This window comes from Felis catus, chromosome A1, assembly GCF_018350175.1.
Source record: "Felis catus isolate Fca126 chromosome A1, F.catus_Fca126_mat1.0, whole genome shotgun sequence".
NCBI classification, from domain to species: Eukaryota; Metazoa; Chordata; class Mammalia; order Carnivora; family Felidae; genus Felis; species Felis catus.
In genome coordinates, this window is record NC_058368.1 from 66,328,854 (window position 1) to 66,353,609 (window position 24,756).

General features: G+C 40.3%; 1 protein-coding gene across 2 annotated transcripts in view; it reads left to right on the forward strand.

The window, feature by feature from the left end:
• Positions 1 to 24,756, forward strand: part of GPC6 (glypican 6) — a 1,119,966-nt gene that overhangs the window by 1,019,269 nt on the left and 75,941 nt on the right. Inside the window, exons 6-7 of one of the 2 annotated variants that reach the window (XM_019828517.3) lie at positions 9,401 to 9,544; positions 13,598 to 13,627. In XM_019828517.3, coding sequence (XP_019684076.1) covers positions 9,401 to 9,544; positions 13,598 to 13,627 — 174 coding nt within the window. The remainder of the gene's footprint in view (positions 1 to 9,400; positions 9,545 to 13,597; positions 13,628 to 24,756) is intronic. The other variant, XM_011280573.3, reaches the window with a different exon arrangement.

The following is a 24,756-nucleotide window of genomic DNA, read 5'->3' on the forward strand; positions in this document are numbered from 1 at the left end:
AACCTCTGTATGTGCCACACATACAAGATGGCCCTGGCTTTGTTGTTCCGAAGAACCATCCTCTGTCACCTCCATGCTTTTGCACAAGCTGTCCTCTCATCCTGGAACATCCTGTCCTCTCCACCCCGAACACCAAATATGCACCATCTTCCAGTATTTCTGGCACATTCCAACTATTTCTTTACTTCCTGGGTAAGATTCAGTGATATACTGGCAAATGCTTGCACAACCAGCTCTCAATGCAGTAACCATGCAGTTAACCATGTAAATGAAGTTATTAACTATGCAGTTAGTTACTAAGCATGTAGTGTTTGCCAATTTCTGTTGTGTAAATATTCCCACCGTGGTGATTTCATGCTACCAACGTGATGTCACTGAACACAGAGTAGCTCACCACAAGGTAACATTTCCCCCCTTTAGTGATACAATTGGCATAAATAACCTCAAAGGCATAAGTAATAGTAAGTAATTAGGAAGTAATGAGTTTTGAGTATATATTACCTTTGTTTTCAATATAACGTATACAAATTTCTTTAAGTTTCTACAGTCTAGCTTTTAATAATCACTGTTTAATGACTGGCTTGCAGAATTCCTGAAAATTTAACAAGTGGTCTTGTGAGCCCATAAGAGCCAGTTCGAACACAGCACTGCTATTCTAGAAATCCTTCTCTGACCCTCCATTCTGGTTAGTTGCCCCTTGTGGGTGCCCCCATTGCATTTATCATGATGTAATTGTCCAGTTTCTTGTCGGAACCTTCATGAGAGCAGGGGCATGTCCAGGTGGCACCTACGTCTGGCCATAGTGACACTCAATGAATATTGTTTGTGTGATGGGTTGAATGGATGATACAGAGCCAGGCTGATGAAATCTACACATCTATGTAAATTCAGCAAAATGATCTTAAAACTCATAAACAAAGGGCATATAAAATAATCATTTAGCCAGGCCAAGAAGGTTAAGGTCTCTTCGTCTCCACTCTCAAAATACGCTTTGTTCAGTTCCTTGTAATTCTTCCCTACTAACCATTTGGGAGAAGATGTTAAGGTGTTCTGCTCTTTAAGGAAGGCAAACGCTTCAAGGGAAAAAAATCATCTTCTCAAGCAAATGGAACGAATTTGCTTTTATTGAAGAAACAATTTTAAGACGTATGCAAAACATCTGACAGATATTCTGGAACCAAGCTGCATAAGCATTGGGAGTAAATTTTTAAAACCTTAAAACTGACATGGTAGCTGGCTTTTGAAAATTGAAGCCAGTGAAAAGCAGCCAAAGCTGAAACTGATGAGTTGACTTGATTCAATATAACCCGAAATTCTCTTCACGGAGTCCTGAGCCTGCCCAGGGACCCATGTGGAGTTTGCCAGACAACTTGGCCAAGGGATCATTGTAATCAGTCTTTAGGGGGAAAAAAGCATGAGTCAGGGAGCAAAGAAAAAGAGAGGAAGAGAGAGGGGAAGGAAGAGAGAGAAGGAGGGGTGGGTGAAAGAACACAAGAAAAGAGCAGATTGTTCTGAGACATTAGGATGAAAACATGTTTTCTTAAAAAAATCAATCCATAAAGAGAGCTGGCAAACTAATAAAACAAAAGAAAAAGAAAAAGCCTTGATATTTAAAATGTTTGTGTAATGAGCACAGTAATTTTATATATCAAAAGAAAGAAGTCGTTATTAAAAGTTTTCGGTTTATATTCAGGAAAAGTCTTCGTGGGATATTAGCAGAATGCAAAAAACATTGTGAAATGAGGCTCTAGGATGTCAGTTTAATCTTGTGTCATGGTGATGATATGGCTTTTCTGGCTATGACTCTTAATAAACTGGGGTTTAAAAAAACATTTCAACTTATTCACATCTATTTACTAATGATAGGTGGACAACTCCTGCATGCCCATTTCTGTCTCCAGATTACACTTCTTTGAAAAAGGACCCCAACTCTGTGCTGACCCTAGACAGTCAAGGACAGGGAGACCCTTCAACTGCAGCCACGGGCAAGTGGCAATGCTCAGAAAGGAATGCTTTGCAAACAGCCTGATTTGCCTTCCACTTTGCTACAAGCAACAGCCATTGCTTGAGACCTGAGCCCAGTTTCCTCTAGAACCTGTGTCTCTTAACTCACCCACCATTAATCAGAGAGCCAAGCCTGACTATTATATACACAGGGTCTTAAGCTCTCTAATTGGCTTTCCAAGCACAGTGGGTAGCTGTTATCAAGCGATCAAGGAACAGGGTTTTTTTTTTTTTTGTTTTATTTATCAGTTTAAACAAAGTTGTTGATTTGGTTTTGCTTTAAGTTGGCACAGTAAACGGAATAAGGGAAATAACAAATGAGTTTTTTACACAGACCCATGATTCATTGTTTTTCCTGAAGTCCAAAGAAAGAATTGTTAGGCTGATTCTGGAGAGATAATGATTCTTTGTGATAAAGTATATAAAATACATAGCACAGGGTCTGGCCCATCATGGACATTCAGTAAGTGAAAGCTCTCTTTTCCTTTCCAGTCTTGTCTTACAGAAATCTGTCGCTAATTGCCTTCTATAAATGTTTGCAAAAGGGTGAAATTATAACTAAAAATTTTATTTATCCATAAGCTTTCATTCCCAGGGTTTTTTGTTGTTGTTGTTGTTGTTGTTGTTGTTGTTGTTGTTTGGGGGTTTTTTTTGTTTTTTTTGTTTTTGTTTTTTTAAGAAAAGCATGTACTGTGGGGCTCCTGGGTGGCTCATTCATTTAAGCATCTGACTCTTGGTTTCAGCTTAGGTCATGATCTCACAGTTCATGGATTCAAGCCCCACAATGGGCTCTTCTCTGACAGTCTGAGGCCTGTTTGGGATTCTCTCTCTCCCTGTCTCTCTGCCCTTCCCCTGCTCATGCTCTCTCTTTCTCAAAATAAATAAACTAAAAAAAAAACAAAAAAACAAAAAAAAACACATACTGTGTGCTAGGAACTCTTGCAGATTCTGGGATTCAGCAATGAACAAAATATTTAAGATCCAATTCTTCATGAAAGATTACCCATGCATCACTCTGCATAATCCATAGATTTGATTTGTTATCCATTATTGTGCTATTTAATTGCTAAAATATTACTTCAATAATATACCTTTCTATGCCTCATATTTTTAGTGTCTTTTCAAAGCATCATATCATTCTGTCTTCCCAGCAGCCATGAGAATGGGGGAGAATATGTTACTCCAAGGTCATACAGGTTTAAGGAGAAAGTCTAGACTCTCGTTCATGGCCTTTCTCTTAGGCCACAGCTGTCTCTCATGAAAACAATGAGACATACTTGGACAAAACATATGTAAAGCCCATGCAGATATGATAGCTTCTGTTTCCTTGGGAACGACTGGGATAGATTTGAATTCCCCAAGTGGTCATCTAACAAACAGTTCACTCATCAACACTGTAATTTAAATTAGAATCTCGTAAGTAAATAAAACATTACTTACTCTCAAAACACCAAGTCCAAATAAATCTAGGTAGCATTAACTGCCACCCATATTAATATGAAAGATTAGAGTTCTGTCTGCAAATTTTCAGAACGATATATGGGAATAGCAACATCCCACCACAATAAGAACCCACTGAGCAGAAACTGAGAAGATAGAATTTTTTTAAAAACATAGGAGCCGAGACAGGATTGATCGGCAGCCGCTGCTTATCAGGTCACCAGTAATGACTTTTGTGGATGTATAATCAACCTGCAGAAGACAAAGAGATATAGGTATAAAGCTACGGGTGCTTCTGGAAAAGTGCATACCATGTTGTTTTATTTTAAGGGAAATATGTTAAGACGCTGAGATGTCCTTAAGGGAAAACAGCTTATATTTTAAAACCTAAGACACGGCACTCAAACCTGTTATCACCACACCTTCCTCTCTTTCTCACCTCTCGGAAACAATAAAATGTCTCTTCTTTCAGAACTTTGTAGCTTTAACGTCAGCGTCTTTAATCTCAGAACGCCAGCATACTTCTGAGACATTATTTTAGTAATCTTCTTAAGAGAGAGAATTCATAAGGCAGATATGTTCCCCAAACCCACAGGTTTTGCAAGCCCACTAAGCACAAAGGAAAATTCTGTTGTACATTTGTGGTACCTGTCTACACTGGGACTGCCAGCTACTTTTCCAAATTACAGCGGTCCCCCTTATCCATGGTTTTGCTTTCCATGGTTTCAGTTTTTCAGTTACCTGCACTCAAATGTGATCCCAAAGCTGATGACCTTCCTTCTGACCTACCTTCCTCTGTTAGAAGGCCACCACCAGTCTAACACCATGTCACAGCGTCTGCGTCACTCATCCCACTTCATCTCTTGTAGGCATTTTATCCTCTCACCTCATCACAGGAAGAAGAGTGATACAGTAACAGTAAGATATTTTAAGGGGGGGTTCCATGTTCACATAACTTTTATGATGGTCTTTCGTTACAATTGTTCAATTTTATCGTCTCTTATTGTTGTTTATCTCTTACTGTGCCTAATTTATAAATTAAACTTTATCATAAGTACATACATATAGGGAAAAATGTATATATAAGATTTGATTCTATTTATGGTTTCAGGCATTCACTAGAGGTCTTGGAACATATCCCCCATGGACTGTATCTAATTATCTATTACAGCATCCCTTGGAGGAAGACAGGCAGATGATACTGATTCTGTTTCTTCAAGGATTAAAGCTTATGATTTGTTCCACAAATGTGGCTTACCTACAACTGTGCTCTCTAGAAACTTCTCTTCTGTTGTAAAGAAAAAACCGTTAGTGACTTAAAACAGTATTTCTTCCCTTGAATTAAAGGTAGTGGGGGGGAGGCACCTGGGTGGCTCAGTCAGTTAAGCATCTAACTCTTGATTTTGGCTCAGGTCACGATCTCACGGATTGTGAGATCAAACTCTGCGCTCTTAGCTCAGAGCCTGCTTGGGATTCTCTTCCCTCCTTCTCTGCACCTCCCCCATGTTCTCTCTTTCTCTCAAAATAAATAAATAAACTGTGAAAAGATAAAAAGGCAGCAAGGGGTGCAGGCATTGTTGGCGGGAATGTAAATTGGTGAAGCCTCTATAGACAATACAGAAGTTTCTTAAAAAATTAAAAGTAGAACTACCATGCAGTCCAAGAATTTCCCTTCTGGACATTTATACAAAGAAAATAAAGACACCAATTTGAAAAAATATACATACCCCTATGTTCATCACAGCACAATAGCTGAGATATGGAAGCAACCCAACTGTTCCTCAAGAGAAGAATGGATAAAGAAGTTGAGTGATGGAATATTACTCAGCCATTAAAAAGAATGAGATCTTGCACTTGCCACAACACGGATGGCCCCAGAGGGATTATGCTAAGTGAAATAAGTCAGACAGAGAAAGACAAATACAACCATATTATTTCACTTATACGTGCAATCTAAAAAACCAAAGAAGACAAAACAGAGGCTGATAGAAAGAAGAAATACAGTTGCTAGAAGGGAGGAGAGTGTAATAGGGGAAGAGGCTTGAGATGTGCAGACTACCAGTTATAAAATAAATAAGTCACAGGGTTGTAAAAGACAGCACAGGGAATATAGTCAATAATATTGTAATAATTTTCTATAGTGACAGATGGTAACTAGAACTATTGAGGTGATCATTTTGTAATGTATAAAAATATCGATTCACTATGTTATATACCTGAAAGGAATATAATATTGTATGCAAATAAAATTCAACTTTAAAAACTTGTTTCATCTAAAAGGAAAAAGAAAAAAGAAAAAAAAACGTAGTGGAGGTGGAATGGAGTCACAAACACCTCTAAATAGATGCATCTAATCTAAGTGTTACATCTGAATCACTTCTCTGGGTTGGTTAGAACACCCTTCACAGCATATCCTGGGGTGTGTTCCCTAGAACACCCATCTTGTGAGAATCTCCTGTGCCCTCTGAGGAGCCAGAGGCCAAATAATTTGGGAAACACTGCAAGTGACCTCCTCTCTTTTGATGAGTCAGAACACGCAATCACATGGCAAAGGTCTACTATGTACCTAAGTACCTAATTTAACTTTGACACATGGAATTTACTGCATATGTAACAACTGTTAACAACCCTTGGAAGTGATGTTTTGTGGAAAACATTTAAGAAACATCAGCCCAGACATTTTTTCCCCCTCAAATCTACTGACTCAAAAAACAAAACTTCTAGAAAGAAACCGATTGTAGAATAACATAATTAGCTAATTAATTGTCAAGCACTAACTTTTCCAAACACCGTCTTCTAGTTTCCTGCCTTATGTATTGCATTTTATCATCGCGGCCTATCTATATGGTGAATAATAGTATTATTCCCGTCTGACAGAGTAGGAGACTCAAGTTCAGGGAGGACCCTGAATGTTGGCATGGCACTGGGCTGTCCTCAGCCCTACCTGCCACCTGGCTACATGCTTGCCCTTGGTGAGTGCAACAAGGCTTTAAATTTCGCCTTAGGCTGATGATCCAAATCTACACCTCTGCCCTGACCACTCCTCTGAATCGAATTCTCATGTAACCTAACCTCATTTAGCCTCTCACTTAACTGACTCACATTATTCTCCTCTTTCTTCCCTTATTCCAAATGTAATATACTGGGGTACTCAGACCACCAGGTAAAAGGCTTATTGGTCCTTTATAATGACGTAGCCTTGGGCCTCGTGAGCCACACAACTTTGTCTAACTAGACCGCTGCTATCGCAAGCTCAGAAAATTGTCTGAGACGGTACAAATGTCCCGCACAAGACCTCCTTTTGTCAACCATCCCATGAACCCCATGTTTGAGAAACATGTTGTCTCACTAACAGGTTGCATGGGTCAGAAACAGAATCACTGATTTTCACCATATTGTTCATCTCAGTAACATGATGGATATATGTTGTTTAAGATATAATCGCTGCATTGAGAATCAGGCAGGGGATTTTAATCACTCCCGAGCAGTGACAGGGTGAATGGGTGCTCTGGTCTCCTTTGCAACTGTTCCTTTCCGGTTTCTTGAAATTCCGAAAACCAGCCCTTGACCCCTGGGCATGGCCCCTCTACGTGGAAGGGTCTCTTTCTGGCATTTCCTTTTTTCCTAAGGGTAAAATAGAATCTGTGTTGAAGGACCTTCAAGATTCATATCGTGACATATTGCAATGGATTTTTCTGTAGGTCTCCAGCTGATGACGGGGTGAGATGTGGCTTCTGTCATAATTACAAGTCAGTATTTTCTTCAGTTTGGGTCCTAGTCTCAGCAATTTCTGCACTGAAGCCACCTTAAAAATAGAAATAGCAAAAAGCTACTGGGCTATGTTGACTTACTCATGTTCTGTGATTATAATTAACACTCTCAAAAAAAAAATCAAACAAGTGGTAAGGTTTTCTGTTATGATGAAATATCTCCCCTGGGGCCCTAATATTCTGTCAGGGCATTTCTTGCTCCTTTGATTTAATTTAAACCAGTGAGCCAGATTTTTCCCAAAGGGCAAATTAAGAAGGTCTGTTAACTCTTTCAGTGCCCTGCTTCAAGAAATTCCAGCAAGGCCATTAGCCATTTTGCCCTAGGCTTTACACTTTCTAAAAGTCAGCTGTCATATTCAAAGGGATCCAGAATAGCACACTCAACAAAACCCTGGAGCTTTGGAAATGTTAATACCCTCCATCAGCAATGACCTTGCCACTGGGAAGTGATTGAGGCACTAGGGAGAAAAGGGCCCACTATCTTTATCACATGAGTTTACACCATCAACTTCAGAAATTGTGTGAGAGAAGAATAATCAATAGTGTGTTAAGACCAGTCTGGAAGAATGGCAAGACAAAGTGCGTCCACTCTGCAAAATGCTGAGCCGAAGGAGAACTTTTGAATACAACAGAAGAGGAATTAGCTGTAGTGGTGGAACTGAATGAATTGTGCCTGGAGATGGGATTTGTCATTGGGAGTGGCACTGGAGAGCTGCGTACTTCAGTAGAATCCCATAGTATGCTTGATGAAAAATGCTTATTTTAGAGTTAACGCAGAATCAAGTAACAAAACCGAAAGGAATACGTTCTAAACATACCCGGGCAGGTTAAGAATTAGCTGACGTAGAGATAGTCCCAGAAAGCTGGCCCAAATAAGTATCTAGAAGTAGAATCACCTCCTGTGTAAAAATGGAAGAAAAGTGAAGGTAAACTTCATCAGAACTTCCTGAAAATGTTGCTATAGTTTCTGTAATTCTAGTGAAGGGATCATCTGATAACCAGCAGATAGTACCCAGCTTCTAAAAACAGCCAAAAAGAAGCGTCCTCACCCCACTGTGAGTGAAATCACTGTGGGAAAGAGCCGGCTGCTCGGTCCCTAAGATCATTACAATGAAATGTTTGATTTCCCACAGCAAACCTAATTGTGACACGAACAGCTGTCAACAACAAAATTAGAGAGAACTATCATTACAGGGATTTCACCACATGGGCTTGTCCTATTTCCACACCATTGCTCCAGAGAGAGTTTTCAAAGAACTCTTCCAGTAGAGGTTTTCATTATTCAGAGGGGAGTCACTCAACGTTATTTGGCCTTATATGCTCTACAGGAAATACACTTGTCACCATAACAGGAATCCCAAACGGATATTTACTGAATGCCAAATGCAAGTACGTGAAAATGTCTCGGACGCAATTCATTCAATCCTGAAACCATCCTGTGATGTAACGATTATAATTCCTTTTTTTTTAATACGGTCAGTGTTTGTTATTTGTGGTATTTATGTTTCAGAAAGTTGCTACAAATATTGAATTAGCAAATACTGAACTGATGGAGACACAGGGCTAGGCACCTGCAGGCTTTTAGTCACCTTTTGGTCAACCAACCAATACATAACCTTATTTAAGTTTATATTTATTTATACTATAACTCCTGCCTGAACAAAGTTTATCTAAGACACATACTTTCTCCATTTGGCACGTCACAGCCCCTTGTGCTCAGGACACTAAACCCTAAGCTTGGGGGGCATTTTAAACAGGGAAGTTGCCAAGTAAAAGCACAAAAATGTGAAAAACGTGGCACTAAATAGGCCACAGAAACGACACTTGTTTTCAGCATGAGAGCTCAGCCGAGAAGGCAGAGTGTCACCTTCTTCGGCCTCATCTGGGTACATGCATATAGGGCCACTCTGCCCATGTCTGCAGAAGCACATGACTATTGAATTTGGACTTACACAGTAATTTTGCGAGTAGGCAAATTCACAAATAGAAAATCGGTAAATAATGAGGATTGACTGTATATATTGAAAATAAGAGTCAGGCCACCCCATATCTGTCTAGTCAATTCTTTCTGTTGTATTAGTGGTTGTAGTTGTTTAAGTTTAGAGATACATTGCATGCTTCTACACCAAGATCTTAGAAAGAATCTCATTGTGTAACTTCCTTGACCTTTCCAATGGTTCTTCCAGGTCTTTCAGGGATGTGGCCAACCCAAACCTGCTCCAGCCCTCAGATCTGCTCGCTCGGCTCCTGAAAATTTTAATACAAGGTTCAGACCTTACAATCCCGAGGAGAGGCCAACGACTGCTGCAGGCACAAGCTTGGACCGGCTGGTGAGTTCTCTGGGATTGATGGCCATGGTGGGCACTTCCTGTTACCAGGGTTATTCTTCAGAAGACGTGATGGGACTCTGAAAAAGTTGGTTGTAAAAATCATCTCATTCTTGTATCTGCTCCTGGTCTTAATTAGAATATTGAAAAATAATGAGATCTTCCCTTTAGGTCATGAATTAGATTATTTAAGGCATCTTATCACTATTAATCCACTCATGCAGTGGCCAAATTTTCAACTTCATATTTCTTCTGCAATATTAATCTGAAGACTAAGTTACTATATCTTCCAGAGATATAATTACAATAGTGCATTTCTTATTCCTCTGCTTCTGTTATTTATTCAGTTATGAAACAGTGTGATTTTACTATGCATTCTCGTGTATAAAGTTTTCTGTTTGAAAGACCTTGCCAAGAGACCCCGAGTCAATGTTACTACCATTTTCTCTTTATTGTGTGTCTTTAAAAAGTTGGAATCCTTAGAAACAATCACTCTTTGATCCACTTAAATGTGTGTCAGGGGACCGAAAGATATCTACCAGCAAAGCAATTTACTTGGAGAATACAACCATGAGCATAGTAAACACAATTTTTAATGTGTTTTAAAAATCAAGTTTTGTTGTAAAAAATTAAAAGCTCATAATTTCAAAGAAATCCACCCAATTATTTTCAATGTAATTTATAGCACCATGAACAATTTATATACCTGTAATTTTTAGTGTTGTTAATGTTATTTTGCCAATTATCTTGATGTAAAACTAACAGATAAAAACCCTAAGGTCATAAAATACTTGAACCACATCTGATTATGTCATATAAACTCAGATCTCAAGGGATTTCTGGTTATGAAAATACTTTTATTAGTCACTGTTAGAAATTACTTTATCATTTTAGTTAATATCCTTCTACAGTGTAGAACTCCTAAGATTAAATTGGTTGAGTTTGGCCTCCAAGTAAATGCATCTCAGCATCTCTGTCTATAAAAATCATATGTACTTACAACATAAAGCCCTAGTCACAAAACGCCAAAGTGAAGGGGCAAGTGAAGTGAGTAGCCGCTGAATTACGTTATAAATTTATTACTGTTTGTTAGCAAATAAAACCCCTCCTAAAATTACTCACCTTTCTTCTTTTAAACAACCAGTTAGATTCCCCTGAACAACTAGCCAATTGTTTTAAAGACATGATGGTTACCGTTAGATTCCATTTTCGAGTTTTCACGTTACAAACTTCCGTATGTTAGGATCCTTTTAACCAAAGCACAAATGGTGAGTACGGATTTGAATTCTCTTTCTTTTTTTTTCTTTTTTTTTTTTTCCATTTTAGTTGGCTCTAACTTAGTTATTGGAGTAATTCAAGCTTTTTGGAATTTTCATAAACTCTCATTTAAGAACTGGGGCACAGGTTAAGATGAATAAGTTCTAGCGATCTACTGCACAACATCGCACCCACAGATAACAATTCTGTGTTGTGCACTTAAAAATCTGTTAAGAGGGTACCCCTCACGTTAAGTGTTCTTAGCACAATAAGGTAAAATTTAAAAACAATTTGGGAACATTATGCACTTAGTTAAATTTGCATGGAATTGGATCCATACAATGATATCTATGAGTACTAAGTAATGTTTTTCCCGTTGAAACAGAAGCACAGTTTTCTCTCCTCTCCAAGAGAAATAAACACACACAAAACAAACACACACTCAAACAGGGGAAGTAGAGCAAGAAAAACATTTTTCTCGAGACAGCAGTATGCGTGCAATGTAGTACAGCCTAAATAAAGCGTCCGTGCCTTGCGACGTTCACATGATGTTTCACATCTGATAGAAAATAAAACTGGAATTTGAACCCTTTATAAAGGAAATTCATTGATGACCATCAAAATGCCCCAAATGTAAATGTCTTAAAGAGTATTGTCAAATAGCAAGCTGTTTCATGCACCCCCCAAAAATGTATTTTAATCAATTTTTTTCTGAAAAGAACTCATAATGGTGAATCGTATGAACATGAGTAAAAACCAAGGACCAGACAGACTGCATAAGGACCAAATTCAGTGCATAGGAATTCAAATCAATAAATCGGTTTTATTCTAAAATGTTCTCTGACAGCACATGCTTAGCTCCTCATAGGTGTGACTTTAGGCTCTGTAAGGGAGAATGGCAGGTTTATAAATGTTTTATTGAGTTAAATTCCCAAATTCTAAGAATTAACAATTTGTAATTCACAGCCAGCCATTAACCAACCTGGAGCTACATCCCAGTCCCTGAGGGCAACGGGCTGTTTCCACATCAAAAGGAACTATACAGGGTTATTCTTGAGAAATACAAAGGAGGCCCAAAGCTAACATCGGAACTTTCCTTTGCAGCCCTTGGCGCCCCCAAGGCTTTCTTCCCTTTGAGGGTTCAGTGTATTTCTGAATAGTGGATAGGTAAACCGGTTACCTTAGATGGACTGGTTGTATGACAACTTATATGTCAACAGTCAGACAAAATCTTCTCCAAGATACAAGCACTGGTGAACTCTCTTGATGGGTCTGCCATATATTATAGCCTATTTTGACTGTTTATAAACAAGTCTCATGTCATCTACTCCTGTTTTAATTTTCTCCTGAAAAGATGTTTTCTGAATATTTATAAGAAGCATGTGTCCCAGAAAAGAAGGATAATTGGAAAAGACTTCCCTTAATTTCTCTAAGTGTTTCAGCAAAGAAAATGCTTCGAGGACAGCATCAAAAGAATATTCCAGTCACCCCCCTGCTTTTGCCGGAGTGAAAATAACTGTAAAGCTCTTGGAGATTTGCTTCTTACTAGCACTTAAAATGAGTACCTCTGTTAATTAACTTTGGGATCTTTTGGTACATGTTCTTATATCAGTTATGATAAAGCAATTTTTTTATGTGAACTGGCAATTATGGGGTTTATTTTAGAAATAAAGCTCCTAACCCCAACCTGGGCAAGCTGTTGCTAGAATTTATATAAAATAATTAAAACAAAACTCTGTCTCAAAAATCCATCAGTTCCATCATTTAACCTCCATTAGATTTGTAGGGAACTTGTAAACTCTTTTATATCACTAGGACACATTTCCCTTTGTTCCTCTAAAGTTATATGGGCATAAAAGTCAGTCTAGGTAGTCAGTGACTTTCAGACATACTACCCTCAAGTTATTTTTATTATCCAATAAGGAATGAATGCGTTTGTATAAATTCAGCTGCTGATGGAAAACTGACTCATGAAAGACAATCACATTCCTTCCTGCCAACAGCCAGGATTTGATGAAGATACAAATGCCATCAGCTAATTTGGTTAAGAGATTGGTCGCATGGTCACATGTGTTTCCTGTTACCAGTCCCCACCCTAGTGTCTCTCTATCCCGACCTCCTGTTACTGATTTTCAATTAAGTAGGCCAGAGGTGGTTATTTGCAAAAGATTGGTTTTCTTCCTTTTTTTTCTTAAATTTACACTTCATGAATTCTCTGACATAATTTGACGTGAAACTATAAATGTTTTTAAAGAAACTTCCACTGGAATGTCACTGGGGGTACAGATTATAAAAATGCATCAACCAAAAGCGGTCAAGTTTGTAGATCTGAGAATACAGAGATACTTCAGAGTATCGTCTGTGAAAGACAATTAATTGTACAGTGCAGAAAATCGAGCACAACGTGCTCTGTAGCTCCTGGACACGCAGGGCAGGGAGTGTCTGTCATGCACTCCAGCTAATGCATCAGAGCAAAATATACTTTAAATCGTGTGTCTTAGAGGAATATATTTTATAAAAGTAGATTTAAAAGGAAAAAAAAAAAACAGACGTGGAAGTTAATCCATCAAGTTGGCGATGGTTTAGAAAAATGAACCTCCAGTAAGTATTCAACATCGCACTGTGTGTACAGGCCTCTCAGATATTCTTCTGGTCATTCTGTGGGAGTTTGGAGGGGGGGGGGGCGGGGTGGTGGAATACCAGCCTACAAAGTGAAACGTTGTACCTATGCTGTGCTATTATGTATAGAATAATCTCTCTTTCTTTTTCCTTTAAATTTGTTTTCCTCTTGCTTCCCAGAGGATTGTGTGGAGGACAATGCAACATAGTGTAAGCTTTGGTCTTCTTTTTTCTTACACTCATCCTCATTTGTCTTTGTATGGTCATTCCAGAGAGCTCTTGAGAAATTCCTCCTCCTCTTCCCCTTTCCAAATTGTCTGGAGTGTGTTGAACACTGCACATGACCCGCGGGTTTAGCCGCTTTCCTCTCTGCCTGGTATTTATGGTGAATAACCATTTTGGTATTCTCTCCCAATGGCAAGGTTTTCAATCTTAGCTTTGTGTTCGACTAACTCGTTTGGTGGCTGATTTAAATTCTATCCCAATGTTCAGACTATGTGTAGTCTGCCTGAAAAACTAGCTCTTCCCTGATAGAATATATTGGCTTTTTTCTTCTTGTGCTGAGCGAATAATTACCTCGCTGATAATAACAACAAACCAACATCAGCTCTCATGCATAAGGAGCTAATTTTTCCATCGGCGAACACAGAGAACTTAGGGGGTTAAGAAATAGTTTGTGGTGTAGGTTGTTTACTCTTTTTTTTCCTTCCTTCTTGAAGTTACTGATGTCTCTTAGAGCATCGGAACGCTGGATATTTTTTACTACAAAGTGGTTTTTGTTGGGGCTGAGGACAGCACACCCAGGTTATCTTACCTGACTTTCTATATTAACCATAATAATCAGATAGTTAAGTTCTCTAATCTGGTTTTCATACTAGCATCCCATACTGATAATACCTTTTAATAAAGTGCTGAACCCTGTGTAGCATTGTGGACCCAGGAGTGAAAAGGACCGTCCCCTGATGGGCACATGTTTATCCATGCAGCACGCCTATGACATCGTGGTGCTCCCTGCCTGCCTGGCCTTCAATTCAGGCCTGAATTGCTCTGTTAAAATTCATTTCTTTAAAAGGAAATTGTCCCCTGAGTAGTATTCCCATTTGTCATCACAAACTGAGCCCAGGGCAGTTGGAATGAGAAAAAGAAAGTTAGGAGGTAAATCTGGAACAGGACCACTCTGGAAGAGGAGACCTTAAAGAAGGAACAGTGAAGACAGATGGCTTAAGGCCTCCTGATGTTAAATGGAGAGTGAGGGGAGAAAACATCATGGGTAGGACAGGTCAGGGTTTTATTAGTTTGGCTCATTTGATAAAATTAGGGTAGCTCCAGCTCGGATGGTATGTGCCTACCTTTCCCAGCACATTCTCCTCATCGCTCCAGGTTTTCCAACCCATCTGATCTCCTTATCTGATGGTTAGCAGGGGCCTTGTGGCTTTCCCCCAAAGGGAATGACTTCCTCCAACATATTGGAAGGAAGGTAAATCATACTATCATCCTCCACCCCCACCCAGTCTGCAGGACTTCCCTGCTGGCATCCCATAATCTCCTGTAACTGAACCAAAAAAAAAAAAAAATCAGATATCCATTATTGTATATGATTCTTTCAAAAATACAGTGCTACTTTTGAAATTCACCTGTTTGCTATTGGTGCTAAATATGATTTATTGACATTATTACATATAGATTTAAGAACTTATAAAATATCACGATATGTATGCACTTTATTTTGTTATTCTGAAACAAAATGGACAAAGCGACTCACTTCCTGGTATCATTCTGCCTGATGGTTAATACCAGTTTCAGAGTCAAATGCTGGTCATAAAAATGCTCTTCTACACCTCTTCGGGGCCATTTTGGTGTGATTTAGGATGCCTTGGTTGCAGGGATTCGGGGAAACTGTCTGTTGTTCATTTTAAATTGCCATGGCATTTCATTGTCACCTCAAAGGATTCTGCATCCGGCTAAATCCACTATTTTGCATTTCAAAAGGATGTCAGGCTGTATTTAAGAAACTACTTTATTATCTAGAGCTTCAGCCACTGTCTTTAGGTGAAACTGATATTTCCCACCTTCCACCCAGACACACACACACACACACGCACACACACACACACACATCCCTACCTCAGTCTTTGCTTGGCCTGGGCAGGAAAAAGTAAAACCTCAGTAGCAACAGTAAACCAGATTCTCCACTTTAATTAGTTTTCTAAAGATAAATGGGTCAAGGCCAGACTGGCTTTCAGCCTCTGTGGCCGCTGAATAAATTATGCCCCGTTCACCCCAGCCAACAAATGGCTGCCGCTCAATCCACTTCAGATTGTGAACTGCCCAGTCTTGCCTGAACCTGCTTTGTCTTGTTTACTGCAAAACCCCACTGAGACACCCCAGTTTCATTTTCAGTGAACCCTTGGTAATAATAGCAGCAAAATACAGTGAACTTTCAAAGCAGGGAGAAAATACAAAACAGTAAAACCAAGCCACCCAACTTATTCGGCCTTTTGGTTTCTGCCCTTCCCTGGGCAACATCAGCAGCGTGTGGTAGCTGGGAGAGCCGCCTGGCACAGGCTTCTTTCCACTTAGGAGGCTTGTGGTTGATGAGGCCCAAGTAGGGAACAGCGAAAGACAAACATGTAGAACGATGGGTTGTCTGCAGGATATTCTGCTTATTCCATGGGCTTGGAGGATGCACAAAATGGAATTCAGTGGTGTGCACCATTGGGACCCTGGATGGAATGCCATTGTCAGCTCACACCCAGTGGACAGTATACCTTGAGAAGCTATTCTTTCAGGAATGTGGAAGGACAGTGAACTGGGAAAGTGTAGATGGACCTCGCTTTAAGCTCAGGCAAGGCTATGGTCAGTTGCGTTGGGTTGTATGCCTTGGGGAGAAAGAAAAGGAATCACCCCACTGGCTACGTTATTCCCTGGGAGAAACCGAAGCCCATTCCGTCCCCACTGCCTTACGACACATTCCGAGAATCATGACTCTCAATGAAATAAAGTCATGCTACAATTTTAAAGGGGGTATTTTTTGCACCGTTCAGGTGTAAGTAATCTGAAATCATGTTAGGGGAATTCTACCAACAAAACCACTTTCAACTCTAAGTTACACTGTCCTTCGTCCTCAGAAACATTTAAGCTAGAGCTTTGCTGACCTCTGACTGTGTCCTAAAAATGAAATGTTATACTTTCAGACAACAAGTATGGCTGTACAGATTTTCTGTCTATTTGATGGTATGTTGATATGCTTATTTTCCCCTGAGACATAAACATCTCTTTCAGCATTCCTAGATTTCAGCTAACCTCAAATTGATTCATTCTTTATGCATCGGTCAATCCACAATGTATGTACTGAGGTCTCCACTGCATGGCACTTAGTAACACTAACTCCCATATACAGTCTATATCACAGTGTTTCGTTAGTGGTAGCATCATCAAAAAGGCAAGAGTTACTATGTGCAAAAAAGCCCAGCTTATCAAACCTGTTAGACCCATTCTGTCTCCTCCAGGAAATAACATCAAGCACAGAGTCCATAAAATGTTAGCGTACAGGAAATAGGAGTTTGATTTTGTAATCTAAGATAGATTACACCAGTAAAGAATATGTGGAAGATGTATTAACAAATGAATTATCATTGACCCAGTATGCAAACTGAAAACATTGAAACATCGGTAGCATCTTTGGAATAGGTGATCCCCTAGCCCATTCTCTCTTCTGCAGACCGAGCTTTATGCCCATATCTTGAACACATGGTAAACGGAAACTTTGTTGTCGGTTATGACCCGGTCAGATGACAAAGTCCACCTACACACTCATTCAGAGTATTTGTCCTTCATCCAGCTATATAATAAGTGTCTTGGTGACTTGAATATCAAAGCCTGCATAGATAAGCCGTACTAAACTACTTAAACCATACCTTTTAAAATATGTGTTCATGAGAGGCATCAGTTGACATAGATCTTTTATTAACTTACTGAGCAGCTTAAAGAACCTTCTCTTTGTCATGGAAAATCTGCAGTGATTTTTTTCTCATCGCTGTCTGAGATATTCGCACCGCAACTCCCAAATGTGATGTTCACGCTTATGAGAGATAGAGCTGAAGAAATGGGATATTTCATAAATACTAGTTTTGATGCATTTGCCGTATAATCAATCAGCTTTTAACTGACTCTGGGGCCTATGGAATACATTTTAAAGCACTGGGAATTTCCCTATTCCCATAACATACTTGGACACTCTTTACTGCTAGCGATAAACCTCAGGCATAAACATTGTGGAGAAAACCAGATGAAAAGAAACCTGTTTGAGTGAAAATTGACTTTGCTTCATAAATGTTAAAGGTAGAAAGATATCTGCAATACACAATAATTTTATTACTTAAGCTCATTCATGGTCATTATAGTCAAAGGCTCCGACTCCATGGGTATTTTCTAACACCTAAAAGATTGGCCAAGCTATTAAAAAAAAAAAAAAAAAAGTCTGGTTGACAGTAAATGAATGAACCTGCAGCTGCAGCAGCACCATTCTATTGCTGGTTAACAAATAATTTTTTGGAAGCTGGGTTTGTGTAATATGTTTAGGAGCTTTTCCAGTACTTTATCGATCTGGATAAGCCAAGCTAGGCAATGCGGCATCTCCAAACAGATCCCAAAATGGCTCACAAAGAACACAGGTTATTTCTCAGTCATGCCAAGTATCCTTTGTGGGTTTTCTGTGGGTCAGCTGCACATGATCATCCCCTTCACTCCGGGACCCAGGGTCCCAGAGCAGCCATCATCCACAGCTTCCCCTGTTAGGTAGTGGGGGTAATAGAGACTGGGGCAAAGACAGTCATTGACGTCCCCTCCTGGCACAGCACACCATTCACAGCTCATTGGCCAGAGGAGGTCATATGACCAAGTCTGCTGTCAAAAAGGCAGGGACATGTGTCCCTCTGTGTCTCACACAGTGAAAATGGACATGTGAGTAATGGACATTTCACACAGTGAAAATGGACATGTGAGTACACAAACGTGTATGACCAAGGCAAGTGTTTTAAATTGATAAAAACCTATCTCCTTCCTGTCTCCAACTCTAAGACAGACCGTACATGAAAAAGAAGAGGAAAATCCTTCATTCGTTCAACACATATCTGTTGAACCAATAGGAACGCCAATAGGAACCAAGTACGGGTGGCTAATCAAGGAGCTCACGGCACTTTGGGGGAATGCCAGACAAAAGTAGCTATGATTCCACTCAGACCGTATACTGGTGAAGATTGTGCTTAAATGTTTTTAGAGTCCTAAGAGAACTCTAAGTTTTTGTTACAAAGAGAGTGTCTGTATTGTCCCAGAAAACCAGTATCGCTTCGGAAATCAGCTTGATTTTTAGCGTCGGATGGCTGTTTTGCCTAACTGAACTTTGAATTCAGTCCTAATTTAATCAGGGCAAAGGAGTCCCACTCCAAATCTTAGGGCAGTATCTGAAAGGAGGAGGTAGAAGCTTTTGCCAGCAAGTAGTAGAAAATGGCAATAGAAAAGCAGAATGAGCAAAGACTTTTTTATTACCGGCATTTAATTGTCTTTCAGATCCAGACTATGTATATTTTAAGTGAGGCTTCGGTATTACATTTTGCGAATACTGCTCTTGTCTGACTTGATGTCATGTTTGCTTAGGCAAAGCAATTTTTCTGCTCTTCTCCTTTCTAGGTCAGCCTAGTTGGAGCAAATCAAATTGTTCTGCCTCTCTCTTTCTTTCATACATCATCATTTAAGATCACCAAGAATTTGAGTTCTGGAACCTGCCCTTGTCTCCTTTTACAATATCTGTTTATTTCTGAACAGCATTCGTGAAGGAGAACACTTTTCACAGGTTAATCAGAGAAATTGCGTGGGCCGACAGCAACAGCGAACTTATTGATCGCAGTGGAAGTCTCCAGAATGTGTGTTCCACTGGCTTCTGTGTGGAATTACTTGCAAAATCGTGGGGCTCTGATTCGGCTGGAAGAAAAATTACAATATAAATTCACAAATTATTTGTGCGTAATGAGGCAGGAAAACAATGAGTTTGTAAGTTTTATTTTAAGGGATTTTGATGTTAGGAAACTCCCCACAGCAGCTTGCATTCATTTCAGTGAAGGACACTCATCCTGCACTTGAAAAGGCCTAGCATTTCCTTGGCCCGCTCTTCACAGCTCCTTGAGTGCCAGAGACAAGAGGTAACATGAAACAGCTAGACTAGGTCTGGGAAGAAAGCACAAAGGCGGCAAACTGCTTTAATTGATCTCCTCACATAAAGTCCAAAAACCCAGAGGCTATCTTGAGTGCAAGACATGTCCTCCCGAAGATATTTCCAGTTACTCAGGAAAATCAAATCTTCTTTATACAACAGTCTTCAAGGAACAAGAAATATTTCATTAGGATTTTAACATCGAGGGCTGAAGCAAAGAAAGCCTCCTCTCTTTTGTCAAGATTTCTTGACAAAACAAATAAAAGCCTCCTAACATATTTCCATTAGAAAACAGTTTTGAAGTAAGAAGGAAAATGGACCTTTAGGAATATTTTTTGAAGGGGACTTTGGAGAACTTTGATGGTGATATAACAAAGGCGGCTTGAGTGTGTGTGTGTGTGTGTGTGTGTGTGTGTGTGTGTGGTTATTTTTTAATTGCAATACACTTTGTGTGCCAAGCAGCAACTTGAACGACCCAGAGACTGTTATAGTCGCTTATCAAATTATAGTTGAAGCATGATACTTTTGCATAAATGTCTGGGATTCATCACTACTTTTTAAAATTCAAAGACACCTAGTTGTGAGTGAAATCTGGCCACCAATTTCTAGGTCTTCCTCATCCATCACATCATGGCTTGCCCTAAGCTTTTCCCTTCCACAGAGAAGTTCCACCGCTCTCTGCTAGATTAAGCACGGCTGTTGTTGTTATTAATCACAAACATGGGAGTCTGGGTGGCTCAGTCAGTTAGGTGGCTAACTCATGGCTTCAGCTCAGGTCATGATCTCATAGTTTGTGGGTTGTGCGGATGGCACAGAGCCTGCTTGGGATTCTCTCTCTTCTCCTTCTCTCTCTGCTCCTCCCCTGCGTGCACACACACACACACACACACACTCTCTCTCTCTCTCTCTCAAAATAAATAAGTAAACTTTTTAAAAAGTTTTAAAATATTACAAAAAACAACATATAGTTTCAAAGATTTCAAATATTCATTGTGATTTTGGCTCTGACACAAAGCCTGTAGGTAGGCTTCTTGGTCTTTACAGAACGTGGCTGGTTCACCTGCAGGCTTCAGCATTCAAGGAGCGCTAAGGCTACAAAAGCTTTTCTGGAAGCCTCTAGGACTAGTCTCAGAGGATGGGCAGAGAAGCGCAAGTGAACGCTGGTTTCCACATTGTTGTCAAAGAGCGTGAACACTGGAGCTTCCTGAGCTACAGCCACATAGAAAGATTACAATAAAAAGTCCCAGGGTGAATGCGGGGGGGGGGGGGGGGGAGCTGATAAGAGACTCAAGTTCTATGAAAGTGTTTGGGAAGCATGTAGCTAAATGACGGATGCAAATAACAAAGGGGAATGACGGAGCACAGAGAGGTGAGGGACGCACCATCTCAGGACATATTTCTGAATGCGGGGGGGGGGGGAGCTGATAAGAGACTCAAGTTCTATGAAAGTGTTTGGGAAGCATGTAGCTAAATGACGGATGCAAATAACAAAGGGGAATGACGGAGCACAGAGAGGTGAGGGACGCACCATCTCAGGACATATTTCTGAGCAGCGTGCACACCTTGTGGCCTCGCGTCACCACCGAGGACCAACACAGAAAGGCTATTTTTTTTTCCTCGAAACATTGAAACCAGACAAGGTAAAAGTACTGGAGGACATGAAAAGCCCAAATTAAGCAGCTGAATCTGATGTGAAAGTGAACAGCATCCAAAATAGACTTAAAAGGGGCGCCTGGGTGGCTCAGTCGGTTAAGCGTCCGACTTCGGCTCAGGTCATGATCTCGTGGTTTGTTGAGTTCGAGCCCCGCATCGGGCTCTGTGCTGACAGCTCGGAGCCTGGAGCCTGCTTCAGAGTCTGTGTCTCTCCATCTTAGCCCCTCCCCTGCTCATGCTCTGTGTCTCTCTGTCTCTCAATAATAAATAAACGTTAAAAAAAAATTTTTTTAAATAGACTTAAAAAAATTCTCTGGAAGGCAAACACAGAGACGAGCCATGGACAGTAATGTACCTGTAAAACTTGTGCTTGGAGAGTAGATTTGACTGTGGGGAATGACAAGGAGAAGAAGGCTCTTGCAGCCATTTGTGTCTTCCTCCATCTTGGCCTCTCTCCTTTTAAAAATAAAAAGAGAGGGGTGCCTGGGTGGCTCAGTCGGTTAAGCGTCCGACGTCAGCTCAGGTCAGGTCCGTGAGTTCGAGCCCCGCGTCGGGCTCTGTGCTGACAGCTCACAGCCTGGAGCCTGTTTCCGATTCTGTGTCTCCCTCTCTCTCTGAGCCTCCCCCGTTCATGCTCTGTCTCTCTCTGTCTCAAAAAATAAACGTTAAAAAAAATTTTTTTAATAAAAAGAGAAACAAAGACACAGAGGTTTTAAGATCTGCCCAGTGACGAAGGAGCCAGAACAAGAACCCAGGTTTCTTATTTTGATCCAGGATTTATGTCCACCAAATTTTCCCACCTGCCTGTCTTAGAAAATACAGCATCGTTCCAGACTGAAGCAGGATCTGCTTAACAGCCTATCCTGGTTCAGCGAGTAAGAACGGTCCACACTGTGGAGTGCTTTGGAATAAACAAAGGGTTTCCACGTATTGTACCTGGTTTTTAAAACTTGAAACAACTGGAGGCAGCTGTTTGATGTTTCCCTTGAAGAGACTGCCAGTGCCAGCTTTCTGTTTCCCAGGGGCCTGATGCTATAATCCTCTTGGTGTCTGTGATGTCTCTACTGCCATCAAAGGTCAAACAAGAGGTACACAGGCATTTTAGTGGGTTTACTGCTATTTTGTCTCTTCTTTGTTACTCACAGTACTTTCATAACATCCTCCCTCTGAAAAAAAAAAAAGAAGGTAGAGAAAGAAGGAGGGAGGGAGAGAAGGAAGGAAGGGAGGAGAGAAGGAAGGAAGGGAGGAGAGAAGGAAGGAAGGGAGGAGAGAAGGAAGGAAGGGAGGAGAGAAGGAAGGAAGGGAGGAGAGAAGGAAGGAAGGGAGGAGAGAAGGAAGGAAGGAAAGAAGGAAGGAAGGAAGGAAGGAAGGAAGGAAGGAAGGAAGGAAGGAAGGAAGGAGAGAAGAAAGGAAAGGAAGGAAGGAAGGAAGGAAGGAAGGAAGGAAGGAAGGAAGGAAGGAAGCAGAGAATGTAGGTAGGTAGGAAAAGAAAGAAAGGAAGGGATTTTGTTTTCTGATATGGCTATTTGGGATTCCCAAATAGCAACTTTGCAGAATTCCATGATGAAGCCTGGAGGAGAGCTTTGCTCACTCAAAGGGAGGTGAAGAAAAGATTTGGGAGGAGGGGTGGGTCTGGATGATCACCACCATGAGTGTTTCCAGAATGTTAAGTCAACTATCCTCCTAAATTTGCTTTCTGTTACGTTGCTGGGATATTCTCAAAGGCTGCTGACCACGGGGGTTTGGGATTCAAGATCCTCACGTTGTAAGTTTTTCCTATATACAATAGTAGTTTGAGCAAGTAAATTATATTTGATTGAATTGATGATTAGGAGTAAAAGCTATGGCTCTATTGATTTAAAATGATAAGAAACTTTCAGCACATTATTTAAATGCTTGTGGGAATTGTACAAAGTCCCTCCAGGATTACAGACTTTTTGTTATAAGCCTTATTAGATACTTTTGTCTTCCGTGCCCAAATCATTGCATTATCTTGAATTGTGGTCATCAATTTTTTAGCCCTTTTGAGTCACCGTGATGCAGGCAGGACTGTGATTTAGCCGGAAACACCAAAGTCATGTCTGGCTGTGGGCTGGCTCGTGCCAACTCTAAAAACAAGACTGTGTGTTCAGGTAAGTAAAGCAAGATGCAAATGAAGTCAGAGGTCTGATCCTTAAAAGTGCTGGCCAAGGCCTCTTTCCTCACCATGAACTTGGACCACCCTCCTCAAGAGGGTCACATGAGGACCCAATGAGACAGCACTGAGCCAAAGTGCAGATTAACCATCACTGCGAGGGAAAAACAATTCAAAACATTTGCTCTCAGGGATCCTTAGGGTTGCAGGTACATTGAAGTCCATCTAGTCCAATACTCTCACTTTGCCAACGAGGACCCTGGCATCCAGAGAGATGATGTGGCTGATTTGAAAACCACATCGGTTCAGGCTGAGATATTTTTTGCTTCTCAAACTCCATTAATTCAAGTGATACATCCAGTAATGTGTCCTTCAAAATAACGTCATTCTGGTTGTAGTAAGCCCATATAGAGAATACAGATCCATATGTATTCTAGAATAAAGAAAAGCCACAAAATTACAATCACAAAGAGAAATAAAGTAAAAATGAACGTGTTGAATTCACTGTCACAAAAAAAAAAGGTGGATCTTTTTTTTTTCCTCTTCTCTTTGTAGATGTACTTTTCAGAGAAGTTTTAGGTTCGTAGCAAATTTGAATGGAAAGCACAGAGAGGTCCAATATACCCCCTGCCCTGACACACATACAGCCTCCTCCACTGTCAGCATTCCAGAGTGGTGCACCTGGTTTTGTTTTCTTACTGGAGATCTGTCTCCTTGGACCAGTATCTCCCCAAATGCACCACCCTCCGACACCCCTTAACCACCATTCTACTGTCTGTTGCTCTAAGTTCAACTTTTTGAAATTCTACTCAAAAGTGCGATCGTACAGTATTTGTCTTTGTCTGACATATCTCACTGAACATAATGCCCTCAGAGTCCATCCATGTTGCTGTAAATGGCAAGATTTCCTTCTTTCCCATGGCTGAATAATATTCCCTTGTGTGTGTGTGCCTATGTATGTGTGTGTGTGTGTGTGTGTGCACATAGTACATCTTCTTTATCCTCTCATCTGTGATAGACACTTAGCTTGTGTCCATATCTTGGCTGTTGAGAATAGTGCTGCAATAAACTTGGGACTAAAGATATCTTTTTGACATCTTTTCATTTCCTTTGGATAAACACCCAGTAGTGGGGTTGCTGGATCATATAATAGTTCTATTTTTGATTTTTGGGAGTTCTGCAGACTGTTTTCCGTAGGGGCTAAGCCAATATACATTCACACCAACCATGCACTAGGATTCTGTCTTCTCCAGATCCTTGCCAACGTTCCCCCTTCTTGATGACAACCATTCTAACAGATGTGAAGTGATCAGAGTGGTACATTTGTCATAATTGATGAAACTA